This window comes from Ambystoma mexicanum, chromosome 2q (genome assembly GCF_040938575.1).
Source record: "Ambystoma mexicanum isolate Mex_15411 chromosome 2q, UKY_AmexF1_1, whole genome shotgun sequence".
In the NCBI taxonomy this organism is placed as follows: domain Eukaryota; kingdom Metazoa; phylum Chordata; class Amphibia; order Caudata; family Ambystomatidae; genus Ambystoma; species Ambystoma mexicanum.
Window position 1 is genome coordinate 1,262,740,657 of NC_090924.1, and position 23,161 is coordinate 1,262,763,817.

General features: G+C 46.9%; 1 protein-coding gene across 2 annotated transcripts in view; it reads right to left on the reverse strand.

Moving 5' to 3' along the window:
• The window catches only part of PHKA1 (phosphorylase kinase regulatory subunit alpha 1), a 2,290,600-nt gene that overhangs the window by 757,108 nt on the left and 1,510,331 nt on the right, over positions 1 to 23,161 (reverse strand). For both annotated transcript variants that reach the window (XM_069648650.1, XM_069648649.1), the window contains exon 22: positions 18,273 to 18,429. In XM_069648650.1, coding sequence (XP_069504751.1) covers positions 18,273 to 18,429 — 157 coding nt within the window. The remainder of the gene's footprint in view (positions 1 to 18,272; positions 18,430 to 23,161) is intronic.

Sequence of the window (23,161 nt, forward strand, 5' to 3'; positions counted from 1 at the left end):
ATCAAACGGACGAGAAGTTAGGAACAGGACGATAAATATGAAGGGAGCAACCACCCCTAACAAACCGCACTAGCCTAGTACGACGCACCCCCAAGAAGTGCGACCGAGAGTTCAGATGCCAGTTTTAAGGCATCACGCTGCAGCAAGCCGGCCTCACCCAGAGGAGCAAGGCAGGAGAAGCGGCAAGGCCCGAGCAGGGGGAGGGTGGCTGGGCGTTTGTTGTTGTTGTTTAGTTACAGTTCAGGTTATCGATAGACAGGAAGAATCGGAAGAAGGCATTGGCGTTGAAGGAAAGGTTAAAGAATATGATGGGGAGACGCCAGCACACCGTGACTGGAGCGAACCACAACAGGGACCCAGGAGACGGGGCCTACAAGAGGAGAAGAGACTGAGCCCCACGCGGGCGACCCCGGTCAACAGCAGTGAACATGGAAGCAGGGAAATGGACAAACAAATAGGGCCATGGGACGACGAGGCCAGGACTGCAAACACCCATGAGCCGGGATGAGCTAACGATAGCGACATGGAACGTGAGAGGCCTTAACGCGTACGTCAAGAGGCTGCGAGTTTACGCCTGGCTGAATAAAATGAAGGTCAAGATAGCAATGCTCCAAGAAACGCACCTGACAAGAGAAAAGCAGTCCAAGATCGACAAAAAATGGGGAGGGCAGGTGTTTAGTGCTACATATTCCAACTATGCAAGAGGGGCAATGATTTGGATCGCCCCGGGAGTACCATTCCAACTCATTAAAAAGGAGATCGACCAAGAAGGAAGAACGGTGATAGTGCATGGCAGGTTGGAGAATAGGGAAGTGTGCCTAGTGAACACTTATGCTCCAAATCACGACACGAGAGAGTACCTCAGAAAACTAACACCCAAATTAGCCCAGTACAGAGACACAATGTTCATCTGGGCCGGGGATTTCAACTGCGCCCTGAACCCGCTCCTGGATCGATCGGATGACAAGCTCAGGAGGCCAGCACCACCAGCCAAGGAACTACAGAGGGCACTAGATCACCTGAAGCTGGCGGACGTCTGGAGACAGGTACACGGGACAAGGAGAGGGTACACACACTACAGTGCACCCCACGGAACATTTACACGGATAGATTACATACTCACGGGCACTGAATCACTACACGAATTCACAGGTATTAGCATTAAAGCCCGAACGCTCTCAGACCACGCTCCAATACTGACATCATGGGCACACACACAAGGGAGAGCCCCGATACCTACATGGCGACTCCGGGCAGAAGCTCTGGATGAGGGCGAATTCCAAGAACACCTACAGGGGGCAATAGAGGATTACTTTGAACGCAACACAGGGAGTGTGGAGTGTAATGCCACGCTTTGGGATGCGTTCAAGGTGGTATTAAGGGGGGCAGCGATCGGTAAAATGGGCGGATTAAAAGGAGCGGCCATAGCAGAACTCAACGACCTAGAAAAGCGGATAGAAATAGAGGAACTGAGGGCGCAGGCAGCGGGGGAGGAGTCAGAGGAACTGATGGAGCTGAGAATGGGGTGCATAGGACTCTGGGAGAAGCTGGGACGGTTGAATTATGGGAGGTATTTACAAAGGTTACATGCGGAAGGGGACAAACCCAGTAGGCTCCTGGCCTGGCTCACTAGGCAAGAAAATAAGAGGGAACCCATAACGGTGATAGAAGACGAGACAGGGGAGGAGGTGAGGGGCCAAGTGCACATCAATCAGTTATTCGCGGAGTTCTACGAGGAACTATATGCCCCCAACCCGGAGGTAGACCCTGAGGACATAACCGATGCACTGGCAGAAATAAGGTTGCCAAAGTTAACAGAGGAGCAGGCCCAAATGCTTGATGCCCCACTCACAGAGGAAGAGATAGCGGGTATAATAGCAGAGCTTCCTACAGGCAAGTCCCCGGGCCCGGACGGACTCCCAGGAGAGTTCTATAAAAAGTTCAAAGACACTATCACCCCAAGGTTATTGGAGACATATCTAGAAGCATACGAAAATGCACGATTACCCGCTAGTATGTCGGAGACAATCATCGTCCCGATCCCTAAGCCAGGGAAGCTGCCCACAAGGTGCACGGCATATAGGCCAATTTCCCTTATAAACCAGGACGTTAAGATACTAACGGCGGCCCTAGCCAACCGTCTGAAGCAGGTGATCCCCACATTGATACACCCCGATCAAACAGGGTACGTTCCTGGGCGGAACACATCATGGAACCTCCGTAGACTACACCACGTGATAGATAGAACGAACCAGGGACGGGGAGAACGTGCGATAGTGTCTCTTGATGCTGTCAAAGCATTCGATTCGGTGAATTGGGGGTGGATGGTGAGGGTCCTCGCCCACTTCGGCATTGGCGAAGGGTTCCTCAGGTGGATCAGACTACTGTATAGTGAGCCCAGAGCCAGGGTTAAGACAGGGAGATATATTTCAAAGGAATGGAGGATCTATAGAGGAACGAAACAAGGGTGCCCACTATCGCCAATGTTATATATCCTGGCCCTGGAGCCACTGGCGGTCTTCCTTAGAGCAGAATATGGAGACACGGGGATTGAGGTGGACGGGGTGCTTCATCAAGTCTCGCTGTACGCGGACGACATGTTATTGTTTGTAGAAAACCCCCGCATTAACCTGCCCTGCCTCTTGGAAGCAATAGGAGCATACACCAGACTCTCAGGCATAGCAATAAATAAAGAGAAGTCCCTGATCTTCCCCCTGGCAGATCTGAGACGGGCCCCCCCCGGAGGGACTCCCAGAAGTGGGCCTAACATGGGCGCCACAGTCCTTCAAATATTTGGGGATAGAGGTCCATCATGACATTGCAGACACTCACCGACACAACACGCAAGCAGCCCTGGACACAACACGAAAATGCATGGCCTTCTGGAGAACACTCCCACTGGGGATGATAGGTAGGGCCGCCCTCCTGAAAATGGTAGTACTCCCACGCCTGTTGTACTTTTTCACCAACATCCCATATAACATTCCCAGGACATTCTTCACGAACCTAAACACAATAGCAAGAAATTACCTATGGGCAGGGGGGAGAAACAGGGTTGCAATGAGCACTCTACAGAGAGACTATGAGGGAGAAGGCATTCGTTTGCCGGACTTTGAAAAGTATTATCTGGCTGGACAGTTACAATTTGTGGTCAAATGGTTAGGGGAGGATGAAACAATGGACAAAACCAACTTCCAGCCCGCACTGAAAACACATTACCTGAGGGAAATACTGTGGCTGGACAAACCCCTGCTCAGGACTTTACCGTACGTGCTAAATCTTGCAGTGAGATTGTGGTGGAGAGCATGGAAGCTGCAAGGGACGAAGGACCCCTACTCAGCGCAAATACCCCTGGCGGGCCTGGTGGGCACAGACATGAGCTTGTTGGTAGCGTTCCGAACACAATGGGAGGCCAAGGGGGTAGCGCAAATCGGAGACATGAGAAGAGAGGGGAGATGGGCAGACTTCCAGGAGATGAGGGAAGAATACGAAATACATGAGGGCCAATTCATCCTGTATAATAGACTGATCCTCAGAATCAAGGATAGATGGCCAGAATGGGAAGACCAAGAAGAACCGGCAGGAGCATTAGACATGTGGTACGACATTTCAGAGGGGACACACACGACCTCCAGACTATACGAGCAGATGCTGAGACCCCACACAGACCAAAAACTACACATAAAACAAAGTTGGGAAGACGAACTCCAAAGGCCGCTCAGCGACCATGAATGGAACAGAGTGCTGAGATACCCCAAAACAGTGTCCAGGAACGCAAGGTTCAAACAGGCCCAGTTGTGCGTGACACACAGGGCGTACCTCACACCTAAGAGGATGAAAGTGATACGCGGAGGTGACCCCAGCGGGTGCCCACGGTGCTCGACCGAGGAGGCAGACATGGTGCACATGTTTTGGGAATGCCCGGTGATACAGACGTTTTGGGAAGGCATCAGGACCAAAATAGCGAAAAGTGGCCTACAGATACAGACGGAGCACCCCGAATGGTACTTACTGGGCCTCTTCCCTCGAGGAGGCAGAGACAGGGTGCACCTAGCAAAAATGAAAGACCTGATTTGCATACTAGCTAAAAGAAGGATAGCCATGTCCTGGAAATCTAGAGGAGGCCCGACCATAGAAGCATGGTGGGCAGACCTCCGAAAGTGGACACTAGCGGAGACTGCGGTGTGGATCAGAGCAGTGCAAAGAGGGGAGGGGGAAACGGCTGGGAAAATAGCGGCATGGAATTCCTTAGTGCAGAATCTATTCGGACGAGGAGAAGAGGAAACCGATGAGGAGGATCCGGAGGAGGCTGGGGGATACCAGAGCGCCCAGGACAGGGAGACACAAGGAATGGAAGAATAGACACCGTTGTATGGACACGGAGGCAGCAAGCGGAAGCAGCCACAGACTGGGCAGATAAGCTGTTGGACACTTTAAGACGATGACCCCACGGCAGAATCCGCCGAAAAAGCCAAAATGCCAGTTGAATGTTCGTATGTTTGTATGTTGTATGTATTTACGTTGTTAATTGAAAATAAAAAGAAATTAAACAAAAAAAAAAAAAGTTCACTAGAGAAAGCATTCAATGGTCTGGGGACAAGACGGGGAAGCTTAGCCCTTTGGCATTAGCTCTTTTGGTTAATGGGACTTGTACTTGAGTGACATGGTGACTTTGTTTGGGTCAGGCTGAACTGACCCTAGTAACAGCATCAGTTAGATATACTGGTGCTGTGTGAAACTTACACTGTGATTTTAAAAATAACAGTTTCTTCACGGGTAGCCAGTGAGCAGCTCGCATGGCATGAGTAATGTATATTCTCTTGAAGAATACTGAGAGTTGCACACAGCATCACTCCGCACTTTAGAGCCTGTGAAGATTTTTTAAGATGCCTGCAAGGTTGGCAGTATAGTAATCCAATTTAACACTAATAATGACACAGGAAATGAATGAGCAGGTTTTGTAAGTATTACGGGAAAGGAAAGGGACGGTGGCATTAATGAATGAGCTAGTGAAGCAGAAGCAATGGCACTCAAATGACAAGTACAATAGAACGGATTGTAGCATGTAACCTGGCATGGCATGAACAAGGGTGAGTGAAGGAACGCTTCTAAGGGTTGTTTTACAGCTACAGAAATAGTGTTGGAATTGAAGGAGATATTGATGAACGTCATGAAATGAGAAGCAAGTGATTTTACATGTGGGTTTTTAACTAACGTGCGAGCAGGACCAGGCATCGCCCTGTAACTGAATGGTCCATTGCCATTCATGTTTTCTATTATTTTGACTTAGAATGCCCTCTGAAGTTGAAGGGGGTTACTGGGTCCTCTGTGACCTGCTTTTGGGGTATTTTGAGGATAGCACAAATGTAGTGAAGGGGGGTTTTGGGGTGCTCCTAAAGGCTTTTTCAGGAGCGCCACTGTGAATGATAGGACCGTTTTGAATGGTGTTATACCAGGGGTGGTATTTTATAATTTTGAGGCCTTGACGGCCGGAGTGGAGAACATTTATTTTAGATAGGGAAAAACCCTTTTGATTTGAGACGATCAGTTGAGATTCTGGTATTATAGGATTTAGATGGATGAAGAAAAGTTTGTATGTTAAAGCATGAAAGCATGATGATAGTGTTTAGGTCACCAAGGAAAGCATGTTTTATGTAGGACATGCCCCATTTACACACAAGCACAATTTTGAGGCATGAAAAGCGACCGAAGGCCAATGAGATTGTTTGGGTGAAAATTAATAGATTTTATTATTGTGACAGCATGGTAAAATATAGCCACCTGTATGGCCTGGGGGAGAAATAATGAAAACATTTTAGAAATTCAGGCGCAGGCCATGAATATTTATGAACATTTGTGAACAAGAGGTAGAGACAGATGACCTCCAGGAAATTAGAGGCAGCCATAACATAGGGAAATATGGCAAATGATTAAGAAACTAACAGAATGAAATAAGAATCATGAAGGACAGTAATAGTTCAGATAAAAAAGTTTTAGGTTGAACAACATCATAGAAGACAAAAGGTGATAGTGACTCAAAAGTGATAAAAGAAAAGAGAGGTTACCTGGTCAGACACCCGAGAGGATACCAGGGCGGACACCTGAGAAGTGAAGGGATACCGGGTCAGACACCGGAGAGGATACCAGGGCGGACACCTGAGAAGTGAGAAGATACTGAGTCAGACACCAGAGAAGATACTGGGTTAGGCACCCGAGAGATTAGAGGATACCGGGACAGACACCCGAGAGAAGATACCAGGGCGGGCACCTGAGAAGAGAGAGGATTCGCCTTGTTCCTGCGCTTTAATATAGAGGTCAGAAGAAACGTGAACTCATAGTCCCACATAATAGGGAACAACTAGGTTACTACCACGTTTAAAGATGTCGTAAAAGGAGTTTGGTTAGACTCCATGTCGGGGTATTGATTAGAAGTCAGAGATATTTGTGTCCAGCTGGTGTCTGTCTAATCTGTCAAATGTGTTCTGTTGTAAGTCACATGTAAGGAATTTTATCTCCTTGTTGGTTGAAATTGATTAGGGGTTTTACGCGATTCTATAGTTAAGAGAGAATCGCACATGAATTGATGTTCTTGAGTAAATTGGTGATATAAAAGTTTGGCAGGAAAAAAATCAGATTGGAGCTTGCGGTATTTGGTGCTCGCTCATATTGTTGGGAGTGCTGAAGTTGCATGAAAGTAGTCGTAGAGACTGAGTTAAGCATGGAAGATATTACTTCATTAGCACATTTATGTAAACAACTACAGAAACATGTACCCAAGCTAAAGAAATACATCACTGAGTGGGTTAAAAGTACTGCCCACCAGATTATGCCGTGGCCTCAAAATGGGTCTTTATTTAAAGCTGTCTTACAATATATGACGACATACCTGCATGCCACATATACAAGCAAGAAGTTAGAAAAAACGCCTTGCTGTTTTCAAATTGTGAAAAAATATATGAACAAGGGAAGGAGGAAGAGCCACCTGCAGACTGGATACTAAATGTATGCACTGAGAGGGGGTGGGGGTAAGACGCCTACCGCGCCACCTGCCCCGCCCAAAACAGAAACCAAAGGGAGTAAGCCCGAGGGACTCTACCCATTAAGGGAGCTTAAAGCAGCCACAGGGTACAACACTGCATATGAGTCACCTACTTACAGTAGTGACGAAAATCAAGGGGAGGATAAGGACAAGGACAAGAATCTCACCTCCATAGTCCTGAGGGATAAGGAGAGACGCGGTGATGAAAAAGTAATCAGGCACAGACAAGTGCATCTCTCGATAAGGTGAGAGAGGGAAAGAAGCGGAAAGGAAGTGAAGACAGAACTGATGAGATAGCATTTGCAAAAGACGAATGGATGGGAGGACAAATACTATTGAAACTCGATGGAAAAGGAAGTGATGAAGTGAGACCTTAAGAGGTTAGATGAGGCACAGAGAAGGGTGAAAGAGGAGGAGTTAAGAGACGAAAGGATAACAAAGGAAGGATAGGCTGAGGCGAGAACAGCTATATCGCGAAGAGCGAGAAAAGCAGCTCGATCACAAACAGAGAAGCAGCCTATGAACAAGACGGACAGAAACAGCAAAGGTTGTGAAAAAAGGATAAGGAGACGAAGGGATGAGGAAGTTCGGAGGACAGATCAACGTAGAAATGAAGGCAAAAAGGAAGAAGATTGGGTCAGAGAAGAGGCGAGGAAGTGCAAAAGGATTGGATGCAGGAAAAATAAATAAATCAGGAAAGGATGAAAATGATTGGTTATCTTGAATAAAAAATGAATAAAAAAAAATTGAGAAAGGGAACAATTGGGCAAAAGAATAAAAGGATAAGGGATAAACTCAAAAGCATAAAACGTACAAAAAATTTAAGAAAATTGGAAAACAAATAGCACTTATGAGGTTTCCTGGCCAACAGCAAAAAGGAGAGTTGGGCAATAAAAGGCATCAGAGACCATGAAGACAGACCAAGAAAAGGAGTATGGCTGACAAAAGTTGGGTCAGTTAAACAAACGAAAATTACACATTCCATTTTAAGAAAATATAGTGAGGTAAGTAAAAAACAACTTTTTGAGCGCGTGTAACGGTTTTGATTTATTTTACAGATAAAAGCTATGGACCTTTTTACGTGGAAGCACGATAAATGTCCGCATTGCCTTACAATTAGGGAGAATAAGAAAAAGGTAAGTACTAGTTCACGCTAAAAGGTTGTGGACACAATTGATCAGATCCAGGTGAGTAACAGGAAAAGGGTAGTAAGAGACACAATGTCTTCAAGTGTTAGCTGTTTTTCCCAAGATCGGTATAATCAGGTGTGGAAAGAGTAGAAAATATAGGACGACATTTCAAGACAACCACAGAAAACAGAAGTAAAATTGGAGGCGAGTAATCATTTTCGTGTTCATAATGTCAAAAAGATTGTTATGATTGTTATGCAATCATTAGAAGAGGCAAACATTGATGGGAACGATAAAAAAGGAGGCACGTAGTAAGAAGTGGTGCCATAGTCTTGGAAAACAGGGGTAGGCTAGATTAAGTTAGGCAGGGACGGTGTGCAGCGAAACGCCTCTGTTTTATCTCCATAAGATGAACACAAAGCACAAGCATAGACCATGGTCCAACTAACGACAAGAAAATAAGAGGAAGAATGTGCAGTTAACCAGCAAGAATGTGCAGTTAACCAGCAAGAATGTGCAGCTAACCAGCAAGAATGTGCAGCTAAACTGAGTGAAGAACCAAGCCTAAACTAAGTATCTTTTAGGACGATTGGAAAATAGTTGTTTATGTGCACCAACGAATAGGGGAGAATGATCAAGAAAGTATTTTTTGATGGCAGAAAAGGAGGAAAGGGTTGGAGTTCGGAAGAAAACCTGACCGCTTGCCAGTGCCCGAATGACTTTTGTCCCTATTTTGACTTTCTACAGACCATGGGGATCCCCAAGGACATTTCCATCATATGCTACGGACGTGCTTAGAAGACCAGAAAAGAAGAAGACGTCTTTCCTTAATTGGTTTTGTTGTCTCCTTAGGGTTGCATTGGGCACCCGTAGGGGGAAAATTGTGTCCCATGAAGGACGAGATGTATTTTATGTTATTGAAAACAAAAATCCTGTTCTAGCCGGCTGACCCAGAGCTAGGCATGGGGGGGGTATTTTTGTGTAATGTGAGAATGACCTACAAAAAGGAAATGGTTAAGCAAAATTGTTTTGTAGCTTTGTCTAGGAGGCAGAGGTGTCAAATAGGAGGGAATGTCTTGCGGTTTTTAGTGAATAGGGTATAAGAGCCAATGCGAAGAAGAGAGGTTAAGGAAATGGGTTGGTAGGAAAGTGTTAAATAGTAGTAAAGTCTATTTTACAAAAGAAACTCATTCCGTTTTATATTACAGGTATGCATCGAGGGACCTGTATGCCTTGGGAAATTAACGTTGAACCGCGTGAGGAAAGAGGGAGGTCGTACAGAAACCCATTGAAAGCCTGACTCTGGATTATGTCTGCAAAAGACTCCCCCAACCCTGTGTCCCCATGCTGACATCCCCTCTTTTGGACTCATTGCCAATGAACCTTTTTGAAAGAGAGACACTCTAGTAAAAATGAACTCCCTATGAAAAGGAAAAAAGAGACAATGGACTCCTGGTCTAAGCATCAAAGGAAACTGGGAGACTGACTGTGAAAACAGCTCAAAAGGAAGGACAAAGGCGACAGGACACAGACGGTCCACCAACGCCAAACGAAAGACGAATAAAGTGGAAGATACGGAAGAAGGAAGAGTGTGGAAAAGAGGGAAGGACACAGTGAAAACGATATATTCACATGCATGGGCAGAAAAAGATGATCAAGGAGAAATTGTATTTTGTTGGGGTGGGAGTTGCAGACAAGGGATGGCATACGAAGAGACAATGGGCTAATGGGTTAACTCAAAGCTTGACCAACCTCTCGAATCTTACAATGGCTGTGAAATTATCTAAGGCATACAGTTAGTTTAAAGCAAAAATTATTACAGAAAGTGGGGCTTAAATGGAAGAAGATGACGCACACTTGTTTTGTTTGAAAAATAAACAATACGGTAGTATGGGATTGTGATAGGATGTTTTAGATAAATATTAGGGAGAGAAGACATTGATGTGGTTAAAGGTTATTGTTTTTACAAACAAAGAACTTTAAAGACGGGGAAGTGTAATGGGGAGCTGAGATGAAGATAGGGTACCGACAACTGAATGCAGTGGGGGGCAGCCCCCCACCCTCACTTAAAGCTAAGCAGACAAATCCATATAGACTGATTTAGCATTGTAAATTATGTGAAAACAGTTCATAATGGTAGGGGATATTATTATTCTAACAGGTGTCATGTTCATCAAGTCGAAATTGTATTTATCATGGTTTAGTAAGTAGGCAAAGTACAGAATGCATATTAAGGTTTTCCTGTGCACAGACAGAAAAGAACTCTGACAAATGCCTTTACTGGAAATACATGTAACTGACAATGTTGCTAAAATGAGATAATTGAAGTAATGGTTCAGAGCTTGTATTATGAGGTAATTCTGAAGTTGAAACATTCAAGGCTACCATGCTGTCAGAAATTAGACAAATGTGCTGAAACCAGACAATTAATTGGGCTTTGTCTGAAAACTTATCTCAAGGTTCCAACGGCATTAACCATACTTGGGCAAAACACTGGGAAAAAGTAAGAATGTGCGCCAGAATGTATTTTATTTTCAAGATTTAGATAAATTAAAAAATAATTGCCCGGTTAGCAAATGCTTAAACAAAGAGTTTGCCTAGACATGGGTAGAGAGAGTGGGGGCTGGATTCTCCCTCTGACTAGCTATACGAGGGAGTTCCAATTTTGAGCTCAGGGGGCCGGATCGTGTACCTGACAATGATGCTGTTTGTGCTTTGTGATCAGCTTGGCATAAAATAAAAAATGATGAACTTTACTGTCTCTTTTCTGAACTATTGAGTGGTCCTTATTGATTGGTGTTGGAGTAAGAGAATCATGCACCCCATGCACCTCAAGATGCAGCTATCTTGTCTTAAGGTACTCGAGGGTGAGCTCTGATCCCATGGGCCTGTCAGAGGTCACTCGGACCTCGATTACACCTCTCGCAAGGCCTTACCAGTCATCGCCTGACACTTCGTGCATGCCTCTGTGTCGTGATCTTCTCTGAGGCACCACAAACATGATCAATGTGCGTCAGTTATTGATATTTTAGAACTGCAATCTTTGCACTTCTTGAACCCCGAACGCGGGGTAGTCGGGGTCGATGAAGCGGACATCTTTGCTTCAATTTTTGATGAAAACGATAACTGCGTAGCAGAAATACCGAGGCGCACCGAGTCTCCGGTAGCAACATGTACTGCAGAAAAACGGAACTGAGGCCAACGGGCGCCATGCAAGCTACTTGTATACCCGATGACGTCACCCTCGACGGAGGCCTTAGAGGGATCTTGTCTCGACGCCATCAATGCACGACCCTCTCTGCGGAGAACATTTTTCCGAAGCAGCCAAAGCTGGACTGGAATATCTAAGATGAGGAATACGTTGGAGGACACAATCCATTTGAAAGGGTGAAGCACCATGAATCAATGAAGTCCATAAAAGTCAAATCCAGCATTGGCCACAAGACGGTGATGGGGAAAGCAGAATGTATCAGGACAGACCCCTGCAGAAGTAGGCTGGAGGGAAGGGGGGGGGGCGCGAACAGAGTACAAGAATAAAGCGAAACAGGCAACACCTGTGTGCGAGAAGGGGGCACAAGGAAACATCACGGGGGACCATCTGCAAAGGAAGAGAGGCTAGAGGGCTCTTTAAGTAGGGAAAAAGAGCGGCAACAAGGAAGGCACCAGGTAGGAGGGGGCTTGCTAAGCGGGGAAAAAAAGCACCAATCTGGAAGGAACCAGGTGGGCGGGGCTTAGGACAGGTGACCTAGATCCACTTGAACCTGCTCCCCATCTGTAAAGTAAAAGAGGCTGGAGGGCTCCGTAAGTAGGGAAAAAGAGCGGCAACCAGGAAGGCACCAGATGGGTGGGGCTTAACCCTCCTTGAGTGGTGGGGAAAAAGAGCGGCAACCTGGAAGGCACCAGGTTAGTGGGGCTTAGGCCAGGTGACCTAGATCCACTGGCACCTGTTCCCCATCTGCCTACTACTGCAGTTGACATGTACTGTCCTGCCCAACAGAACCAATTGGTACACAGTCCTATGACCTGGTATACTCCCTTTCCAGGTCAAACTATTACTCCAAGTACTTCTGTGGTAAGGGTTAACTTCAAAGGTTTTAACAATGTCTTCTGCTTCACAAAATCAGCTTTAAGAATTTCTTCAAGGGAAAGCACAATCACACTGGTGCCATTTACTGCACCTGAGTGTTTGCCACACGCAAAACAGGCAATGCTTCCTTCCTCCTGAACTTCTTTAATCAGAAGAGCAGCCCTCCTGCCAGCCATGTTCCACCTCTGTATTATTTACGAAGTGCTGATAATAAATCTTACTCTCCTTCATACTTCTTTGGTTTTGGCAATGTGGGTTTAAGCCATCTCCGAGTATGACATTCTCTACATCTGGGAAATATTCTTCACAGTCACTATTATGCTTAATTACCTTCTTTTGGCTTGGGCATCACTGGTTGTTTGTCAATGCCTTAGCATAGCTCTCTTTTGGCTTTGGCAATAGTGGTTTATATTCCCTTCTCTAGGTATTGCCCATTTGTTGTTGGCTTTTATTGTAACCCAATATGTAACAGTCAAGACTTCATGTTGGATCCTTGTGTTCTTATTATGCCAACCGCTTTGGTTTAAATCAGCATGGTATGCGTCACAATCGTTAATTTGTTTTACATCAATTCAGTATTTAAAAAAGGTGTGGATTCTGGTAGCGGGCGGTCTCGGAGCGCTGCAGGGTTACAATATGACAGTGAACTCACCGGCTCTGGTGTGCATGTCCGGGTGCTTCGCTGCCTCCAGTTCTTTTGCTTCGGTTCTCCTGCGCGAACCAGTAACCTCACTTGCGCGGCTTCCCGCGGCCTGCGTCTGTTACTTTCAGAGCCCTCGTGATCCGGTGCTCGTTTGCCACAGCTGAACGCTTCACAGTAGGGAAAGTTACAAAAAAGGTGCACTTTCCGCTGCACAACGTCTGCAGACGAAATCTCGAGCCCTGGGGGCCCTCTCAGGACCGGCATACATTTCTCTCACCACTCTAGTCCCGGCGTCCTGGCTCTTCTGAGATTTCTTCCTCTACTGCTTTGTGGAAGGTTCAAAACTCCTCCACAGACTACTACTACTGCCCCCATACTGCTTCGGGTGCTTCTCCTTCCCCCCACCTTGGTCTAAGGGCCTGCACCAGAGGGGGCCTTTAATGCCTCTCAGCTACCCTCAGGTGTGGGTCATCAACCTTAATGGGCTACTCTTTGCAATCAGGTAGCCCTGCAGTTTCCTCCGCATCCCAGTACCATGGGAATTCTGGAACTCAAAGTCCATAACACCAAAATCTGTTTTCTTTTCAACAGCTTCTATTTTACAATAAACTATTAGAAGTTTGGGGTCTTGGGGAAAATTACCTAAGGGAATCTCCCGTTCCTCCGGACATGTTTCCCCTCCCATGTGAGGGTCAGGATCAGAAAGCGTCTGCCTTTTCCTGGCCACATGAGAAGGGTTCCAGGTCAGGATTCCTTGGTGAATCATCTCCGATTCATCACAGAAGTCACTTCTCCTTCCTGGAATAGAGCCATGGCTTCAGCCTTCTTGTCATCATGGAGAAAGTCCAGGATGGGCCCCAGCTTGTACTACAGATCCCTGTCGTACCTTAACAGGATGGCCAGGGCGTTGGCAACGTTTTGCCAGTTGAGGGTGTTGTGGTAATGATGCGCTTGCCATCTGCATCAAGCATCTTTCCTTCCCGTCAGGATTCACCATGGACGGCAATGAGGGGTTTGATGACCTTTTACTGGCGGCGGCCGACACCACTGAGTCCAGAGAAGGCTGAGATAACTGGGGGCCAAATCCGGTAACCGTTACTTCTTCTCCATCCTGTCACGCTTAGATGGCATGCTATTTGGAGCCTTCATGACTGCCAGTTCACCCTGCCAAATGTCGTCCAACAACGGGATCGACACAATGTTCTTCTCTGCAGACTCTCGCTGTTGAAAAAGGAAGCCTTCCTTCTTCTCTTCTGGCACCAGCTTGGCTGCCTTCTAAATAATGGAGTGGAAGAAGCTAATTATGTCCTGGGGTGAAGCCAACATCCAGCAGTTCCCCCATCTGCGGGACCGTAGTCATACTCATCTGTGTGAGTTCCAGTGGTGTCTGTGCCAGTATCTGTGTGAACCAACTCCTCGGCCACATGGGGTAGGGCCCCTAGCACTGGCCCTGGGGTAACTGGTACCCTATGGCAGTGTCGGCTGGCGCCACGTAGGCCTTGGAGGACACTTGGCCGGAATAGGCACAGGAGCAGCAGGCAGCCGCTGCTGAATCTCCACCAACGACGCATGGAAGGTGGTTAAAATGTCCAGGGACAAGTCCCTTGGGGCAGGTGGTGCAGCCGGAGCAGGAGCCGGGCTAAACGGCTGTTAAGGCTCATGGGACTGATCCCTCAAGTGGCAGGCATCCTTGTCCCCCCCTTCCTGATCCAAGAAAAAATCTATCTTCTGGCAGATCCTCCACAGAACTGGTGTAGATATGTGGTGTTTTTCTGGAGGATTTCAAAGGAGCCAGGGCAGAAAATCTAGAGCTGGAGGCAATTTTCTTACCTAATCCGAGTCTCTCGGGAAGGAGGCTATGGCAGGAGCCTGCGGAGTAGGAATAGGTGCAGCCATCAACGGTATTGTGGTTGGGTTCGACGTGGGTCTAGGAAGCAGAGACACCCTGGGCGAGGCGGTCGTCGTGAAGATGACGGTCATTGACAAACCCTTAGTCTTCCCTGCCTTTGTTGACGGGGTAGTCGACAAGGTGCTTGTCGCCAAAGTGGTTGCCGATGGGGTGACAGTCCTGGTCGCTGACTAGGTCGTCGACGAGGCAGTGGTCCTGTTGGACGAGGCTCGTCGACGGGGCTCGCACCGCTGAAGGAATCGACAGCAGAGCCACAGATGTGTCCTTTGAAGATCCTATCTTTGAAGACTTATTTGTGTGAAGTGTCAGTGTCTTTCTCGCGCACGCCAGCAACCCACCAGCTGGCAGGCTAACGGGTGACCTACTCCTTCCAGAACTTGGTAACGCAGCCGCAGAGATCGTTGACGAGGATGCAGATGGAGCATAAGATTTCGACTTCTTTTGGATCTTCACAGAGGAAGAATCCTCAAAGGACCACAACCTCTTCTTACCAGAGGGTGTACACGCAAAAGAACTGCCAGCCCTGGATGAGGCATGATTGCGCCCAGAGGCCGCGTCAGAGGCCTTCCCTTCCGCGATCCATGTCATCAACCTCCAGTGGCGATCCATTTTAGCCCACTACGATAAGGACTGGCAACTGTTGCATCCGTTCGTGTCTTGGTCAGTGTGAAGACAATAAAGGCACTTGAGGTGCCGGTCCTTGAGGAAGATGTTCTTCAGGCCGCAGCTCCCACAGGCCCTCAAGAGGCTCTTCTTCATAGTATCAGCCATGGTCGAGGTGTCGGGATGTATGCCTAAGCCTGTTGGCGTCATGGGTTGAAGATGTAAGGATGGATAGAAGATCTTCACCGACAACGGTTTCCTGATGCCAGTAGTTGCCGCGTGACGATAGACGAAGTAAAGATGCAAAATATCTTCCCTAACAATTTGAAAAACAGCACAAAGCCTACAATTTTTTCGAGAAGCACAAGGACCCACAACACTAGAAACATGCAGTAAAATCTGAATACAGCCACCAGAGGTGTAGCTTAGGAGGACGAGTGTCATTGGCTGGGGACAGTATGACCCAAAGGACACCGATAGGCTATAGAGGAGATGAGCAGTTTAAAGCTAAAACTGCTTTCTTTTTACAGAGGATTCCCAGCCTGACGACAGGGAATATTCATGTGAATCCACGCAATACCCCATACTGGAGAACACAAGTGTCCTGCAGAGTAGCCAAGCAGCTAGTAATTCCCATACCAGGCTACGGGTAGGCCTGCGATGACTCATCATGCTTTATCATCAGAAATGGGGTGAGTAGAGTCTCTCCAGCATTAAAGAAGAACAAATAGTGGCCCCCTGTCTCACAGCACATATCCTATCACCCTCTGCCCCCTAAATACAACAAACTGACAGTGGTGAATGCACCATGTAAGTAGCACTCCCCCATCTGAATATGGCACAATCTGTGTATTGCCACTTCTGAAAAAGCTCCCAAGATATCCTGTACAAAAACTACTGGTTTCAAATGTACCCGGTTGCACTATTTGGAGTGGCACTCAACAAGAAAATCTTCATAAAAAACCAAACAATTTTATTAAATTTAAACAATTGATAAAGTATTAAATCACAGTACATTCTAATGCACCTTAGTGCTAATAACAGATTAAATGAAAAAGAAAATATATAGGAATACATCAAAAACAAGGAATGGGTCTTATCACAGAAATAGAATAGGTATTGCAGAGCATGGTCTCATGACATACATTTGGTCAAATGATTGACATATACAATGGTTTTAAGTCTCTGTTAAGATCCAGAGCTTTTAAGGTCTCGACAGGTATCTCTTCTTCGGAATTGAATTCTGAACATTCATGAGGAGGGTAGGTGTGTATCAGATTCCTAACTCAGCCAATAAAGCTGGACATGAAGTTAAAACAAGTACAACCTGTGAAGTTAAAAGAAACAGAGGGCGAACTTGTGATCAGCTAGGGTACTCCATAACAGTTCAATAATAGAACTATGAACCTAAAATACTAGGTAAAGTTACCTTGGTAGGTTCATGTGGGGGCGAACAATTTCTTAGTGTAGTTGAAAATGGGCTTTATAGTAGCCCCACATAGCAAACTGCAAGAAAAGTAAAGAAATGGCTTTTCTCTCGCATGTGACGTGCAACTGCACTCAATCTATAGTAATGGGAAAGAACATAGTGGCATAGTGAAGGAATAAAAGGGCAGGATGAAAGCAACCCACATGTATAGATCAATGCGCGACGTTTCAGAATGTAGTGGTCTCAGCACAGATCTTGGGAACTTGGTACTCGCCACTCTCAGGAGACATGGTGTGTTCAGAAATTAAAGTGCCTTAGTATAAGTGGTCTGGTTAACCCATCAACTTCACAGGTCGACTGGCAACCTACAACGAAGTGCATAGAACCACAGATAAGGGGCCGTGTCATTAGTGGAAACGATTGCATTAACACTCTACTCACATTATAGAAGGGAAAACATGTAACGGGCTAATAATTGTTACCTCTAGGTTAATTGTAGCAGAGGCAGAGTCACTGAAGATAGTAGGAGTCTTAACAGGGCTGTTATAATATGCTAGGATCGGCCAACGCTGGTTCCTTAGTAACGGTGCTAAGGAGAGAGGGATACCAGAAACAGCTGTAGCACGCGGTTGGTGTAAGCGTGTTCAACAAATAGTAAATAGTCCAGCGATCGCTAATGTGATGGATAGAGTTAACAGGTACCTTTAGATGGATTATTTCTTCAGTTGAGAAAATCCTGTCCGCTTCAGTGAATGAAGTGCATTCGCAGGTCCGTAGGTCATCAACAGTGCGAGCCATTCGGGTCGCGTAGGTAGATGGTTTACTAACGCCGTCTGGTATCCATGGAGACTACGGCTCCTAGTCCTTTGTTAGTTGCAGTGGCCAAACCTAGAGGCGCCCTCTTTGAGTGGTACGAATGATATGCTATAAGTGTTTGTAGGCTACACTATAGCCCAAGGGCCCAGTATCCAGTTACTACTAAATGACAGATGGTACTTAGAATTCACAAAAAGCGGAGTCTGATTAAGGAAGCACAAAAAATTGTGAAAAAATTTGAGATATGAAAATATTTTTTTTTATAGACTTTTTTATGATCCTCATAGCAGGAATTGAAATGGGGCCAAATCAGAGTAAGGCCCAAGCTGGGGAGGTGACAGGTGATGATGCCTATGGAGTTGTCTAAAACATCACAAGAGTAAAACACACCAAAATACATGAGAGAGTGGGAAAAAAAGTGTCACACAAAGTTGCTGGAGGTCTCCATGGTCTCTAAGGTGAAGGGTATTAGCACATTTTTGAAAATTCTCCCTAACACCACGCAAGTGTCTGGAGACTATGCAAATGGCAGCAGTGTGCAGCATAAATCCTCATAACATAACATTTGCACGTTTTGAAAATGCACAATGTAAAATGTAACAATGCAAATCCCTACCTCATCAAGTGCTTCTACTTTCTTCTTTAGCGTTCCTGATATGCAGCGTATAAGTGCCCACTGGCGTGTGGCTCCCGCCTTGCTGTATAGCTCAGTCAACAGATCCTTGACAGTGGCACCAGGGTTCCCGTAGATCTCTGTGTCCCAGTCAGCCCCTCTACATACAGAAAAAAACATAAGAAATTATGAATGCACATGAACAAGGAACATTCCTACTTTTGTTTTTACTCAGCAGCAAATTGACAGAGCGTGAGGAATTAGGATAAGGAAAAGCAGGAACACATATTGTATGTAATAACCAAATGCCACATTCACAACCAGCAATTTTATTATCAAAAATCACAACTGAAATTGCATTGTTTTGTCATTTTGTGATAGAACATTTGAATCTAACAAATCAGCAATATAAACCTCTCTTTGTTCCTTTTGAACAATTTATCCTATGCCATATTACAAACTAGCATCACTCCATCTCACCACAGCCGTTTCACAAGTTTCGCCCCAGGGACATTTTACTGCAATAGATTTGGGGTGAGTGGAGGGAAAGGAGTGTGGTTGTAAAATATGTTGTGTGGTCTAAGTGGAGCAGTATAACAGTTGGTATAATGGGAACCCCCCCTATAGAAATGCTGCAGTAAAACACCAAAAAATGCCCCATGCAGTAAGATGTCGTAGAACCGTACAATCTGTCAATCAGAATAATTCCACCCTTGGAAGGACATGCACGATTTGAACCATGCATGATGGGAGGGAATGTATGCTCAAGGCATCGAGACAAAAAAAATAAAAAGCCCATCCTTATGTTTCCGCGTACTCTTTGCCTCCTTGACAACTTGTTGGCAAGCCTGGCCCTGCTGCAGATCTGGCCACAACACCGGTCTGAAGATGCTGCATAAAGCAACAAAAGAATTTGGAATGTTGAACTGTGTACGCAAACCATCCATTGCGCACCGAGTTACTGATCACCCTTATGTTATTGGTCCAAATTCGAGTTTTCATGCGTTTACACCAAGCAGTAGCATAACAGCATTAGAATATGCACCAGGGGATGGTTGGGTGGGAGTTGTAAAAGTGGTAGATCCATGAACTAAGTGTGTCTGAATCGCCATAAATGAAATTTGCTGTTACTCCATTGTGCATTTGCTTACCTTCCTTCTCAGATTACACATCAAAAGGTTTACTGGCGAGTAGGTGCAACATATTGTGGAGGAGTGGTCACACACTGACTTTGTCACATCGACATGGTTATGGAATCCACAGGTCCGCAAGAGCATGTGCCTGTAGTATTTCCCCAGTCATAGACCAATCCCTTTGGGATAAACACACCAGAAAATCCTACATGTCCCATAATTCCCCTCTGGAACAAAACGAAAACCTGGACCAGAGGCATGGACCATTCAGAAGGAGAAATTACTCACTGTTAGGATCTCTCTATGGATTCTTATCCTGTAGATTCCTCATCTTGACAGACATCCATCATCCAGCTCTGCTATTCGGAAATCTGTTGACAGGAGGCATAGTGGACCTCGACTCGGCTGTCGATCTGTCTTGTTCGGCTCTCGATCGTCGGCTTCGGAAGTGACGTCAGGCGTTGTATATATAGCAAGTCACTATAGTATCAGTTCCTCCCTTTTTTCCATGCGCATTTGAACGCTGCAGAAGGCTGCCTGCCTGCCGATTGGTAACACTCGGATATGCACAAAATAATCCTGAGTGACATGGTTTGTTTAGTGATGGCAAGGACAAGGAATGGGCCATGAACAACTGGTCTAACTTCCGAAACTCGGATGTGAGAGCAACTTAATGCTCTCTTGGGATCAAGGCGGTGGAACCACTCTTCATCTTTTGAGGGATTTGGAGAAGGGTAAAAGAGAGGTACATCAATAGACTGGGACAAATGAAACTCAAACCACCTTAGGAAGGCATCCGGGCCTGACTTTGAGAAAGACTTTCTCTGAAAAAATTTCAGAAAAGGAGGTTTGCAGCACAAGGCTTGCAGCTCGCTAACTCTCCTGGCAGATGTTCAAAGAACACAAGTACACAGGCTCAAAAGTAGTTGCCATCAAGTAGGTCCAAAGGAGATTAAGATCCCAATCTGAGACAACAAACTGGGTTGGCGGAAACTTGTTGAGAAGGCCTTTCAGAAACTGGGCCATGACTGGAATAGTAAAAAAAGAAACCTTGGTCTGGTGACCTCTTGAACACAGACAGGGCTGCCAAATATCCTTTGACTGTGGCAACCTGAATGCCTGAAGAGGCCAGTGATGAAAGAACTCCATCCCTGTGGTGGTGGGGCAAGAGATAGGGGCGGCCTTGCGTTCCCTGCACCACGCCTCAAATCTACAATACTTGCACGCGTACAGAGATCACAATACCTCAAGTGCCTCCTCTGAGATGTGCCAGTCATACCTCATCCGCTCAAGCGCCATGCATGTAGGTTGAGGGAATCTGCGGTCGGGTGGAGCACTCGACCTGCCGACTGGGTCAGGAGATCCGGACGCCGAGGCAACCGGTGAAGTGGACAGATGGTCAGGTCCAGGAGATCAGAATACCACGTTCTCCTCGCCCAATCCGGGGCGATCAAGATCATGGTCGCTCAAAATCTCTGCAACCTCCTGAGAACCCATGGGATGACGGGAATCGTGGGGAAGGCGTAGTGGAGAGCTAAGATCCAATCCACCTGAAACGCACCCCCAGTGCGCCATTCGCGGGGCATTCCCTTGTGCAAAACTGTTTGCACTTCCTGTTGTACTCCATGGCGAACAGATCTACCACTGGGGTACCCCAGAGTGCGAAGTCCTACTTTAGGACTTCCTGGCACACTTCTCACTAATGTGAGACCATGCTGTGCCTGCTCAGAGCATCTGCCAAGGTGGTCTCTGCCCCGCCAGATGAACTGAAGAGACCGAGATTTGGTTTTCGCATAACCAGAACCACAGCTGAATTACCCTGCTTGTTGAGGTAGTGTATGGTCATTGTGTTGTCCATCAGGACGAGGACATGCTTCCCTCTGAGAGACGGGGCGAAAGCCCTCAGGGCTAATCTGTGTCATGATGCCTACCTCCAAGGAGCCAGGTCCGACCCAGCAACCCCAGAGGCAGGCATCATTTCCCCCAGGAGAGTGCCAGCGGGCCCAACCTGGGGCCCTTTGGACGCAGTCCTGGCGCCTTAGGCGCCAGGCTCATGTTGGACCCCTGTCCTGGCGCCTCAGGCGCCAGGATCATAAAGCTAGACATGTGTTCAAGTGTTTTAATGTGCACTTACCTGATGCAGACCATGCTGCTGCATCCAGGCCCTCTTGAGGCCTGAATGGAACTACTTTACCTGTGGGACTACTTTCCACCCGGGTGTGATCGGGGAAGGATACATCCCTGATCGGTGGAAGGATACACTCTGGGAACTTCTTCCAAAGCTATTTAAACCACACCCGATCAGCAACTCACGCTTCGCGTTGTTCTGCTCCTCGCAGCTGGACGCTCACCGTGTCAGCTCCTGCATCTGGACTTCAGCCACGCCTGTCAGCATCCGGGGTCACCTGCAAAGGGAGACAAGAGACCTTACCAGCTAAACCTGCACCACGGAGACATCACCGACGATCCTGAAAGGGAAGACATTATTTTTTAAAAGCATTTCGTTACGATCGCTGCAGCGCTGCATTTCACTCACCTTTCCTGGGTTCCTCCATCTTCAGCAGCGATCATCCGGATACACAGCCACTTCCCAGAGCCTAGAGAAAAAGTCAAGAAATAAAAGGTGAGAGAAGGAAGGGAATAAGACTTACCTGTTGGGTCATTCCCATTTCATTTCGGGTCTTGCTGCTTCCAGGCATTTTCCGGACCCCGGCCCCTATGGGGAAAAAAGACAGACATTGAATGAGCGTATGCAAAGACAGTTCCCGAAAGCTCATCCAGAACTAACCTACCATTTACTGGAACTGGAACTACACGTTTCACTTCGGGTCGGTGCCATATCTCCGGCATTCCGAACCCCGGCCCCTAAGGGGAAAAAAGACATAAGCATTAGCGCTTGCTGCAAAAAGACAATGAACATTATTATTAAGCTTGGACTTTTGAACTTGCAACAGAACTTTTACAGAGCCTTACCTGAATAGTCAAGCTTACCTGAACTCCCATCAATCCTCAATCCAGTGAAGTAACTGGGTTTCAACGCGCCCCTGCATCAGAAGCAGGATGGAGAGCTCATCCTTTCTGACCCTAAGGTGAGACTTCACAGGGAATCGTGGAAGGGTATCATGGAGGGTTGGAAGAGAGTGGGAGGCTTGAGCATAACTCAGTCAGTAGGTAATACTCCCTTTTCACGCACAGGGGAATTTTCCTGCGAGCCAGAGAAGCCAGAGCAGAGGGCCCTTCCTGTCCATCTTCAGAGTCCAGCGCTTCACCATTGAAGAAGCATCAGCACTCGAAGCCAGACCTGCGCCTCCGTGGGAATCAGGTGAGCGTTACAATCTGATGGCCCGCAACTACAGCCTGTTGATGTGCCACCTGGCTTCTGATGGAGACCTGGTGCAAATCTTCACAGTGGGCGGACCTGGGGCCAAGGAAGCCAGAAGGGTTTCCCCACCAAGAGATTGCTGCGCCTGTTCTTCCAGCTGAGTTTGAGGACCACCTGGCTGGATACTGAAAGGCGATCGGTGAGCGCTCTCAGATACCGAGACCACTGGTCCTTCAGGAGCCACTGGAGGGATCTCATACGCAGCCTGGCCTCTGGCACTAGAGATATACAGTAGGTCCTGAGACCCAAGAGGCAGAGGAAAGAAGCCGCTGGAAGGGTGGCCTGGTCCTGAAACAAATGCACCATCGGGACTATGTTGATGACTCTCTCTTCTTGGGAGGAAAAGCCTTTCCTACCCCAGTGTTTAGGACTGCTCC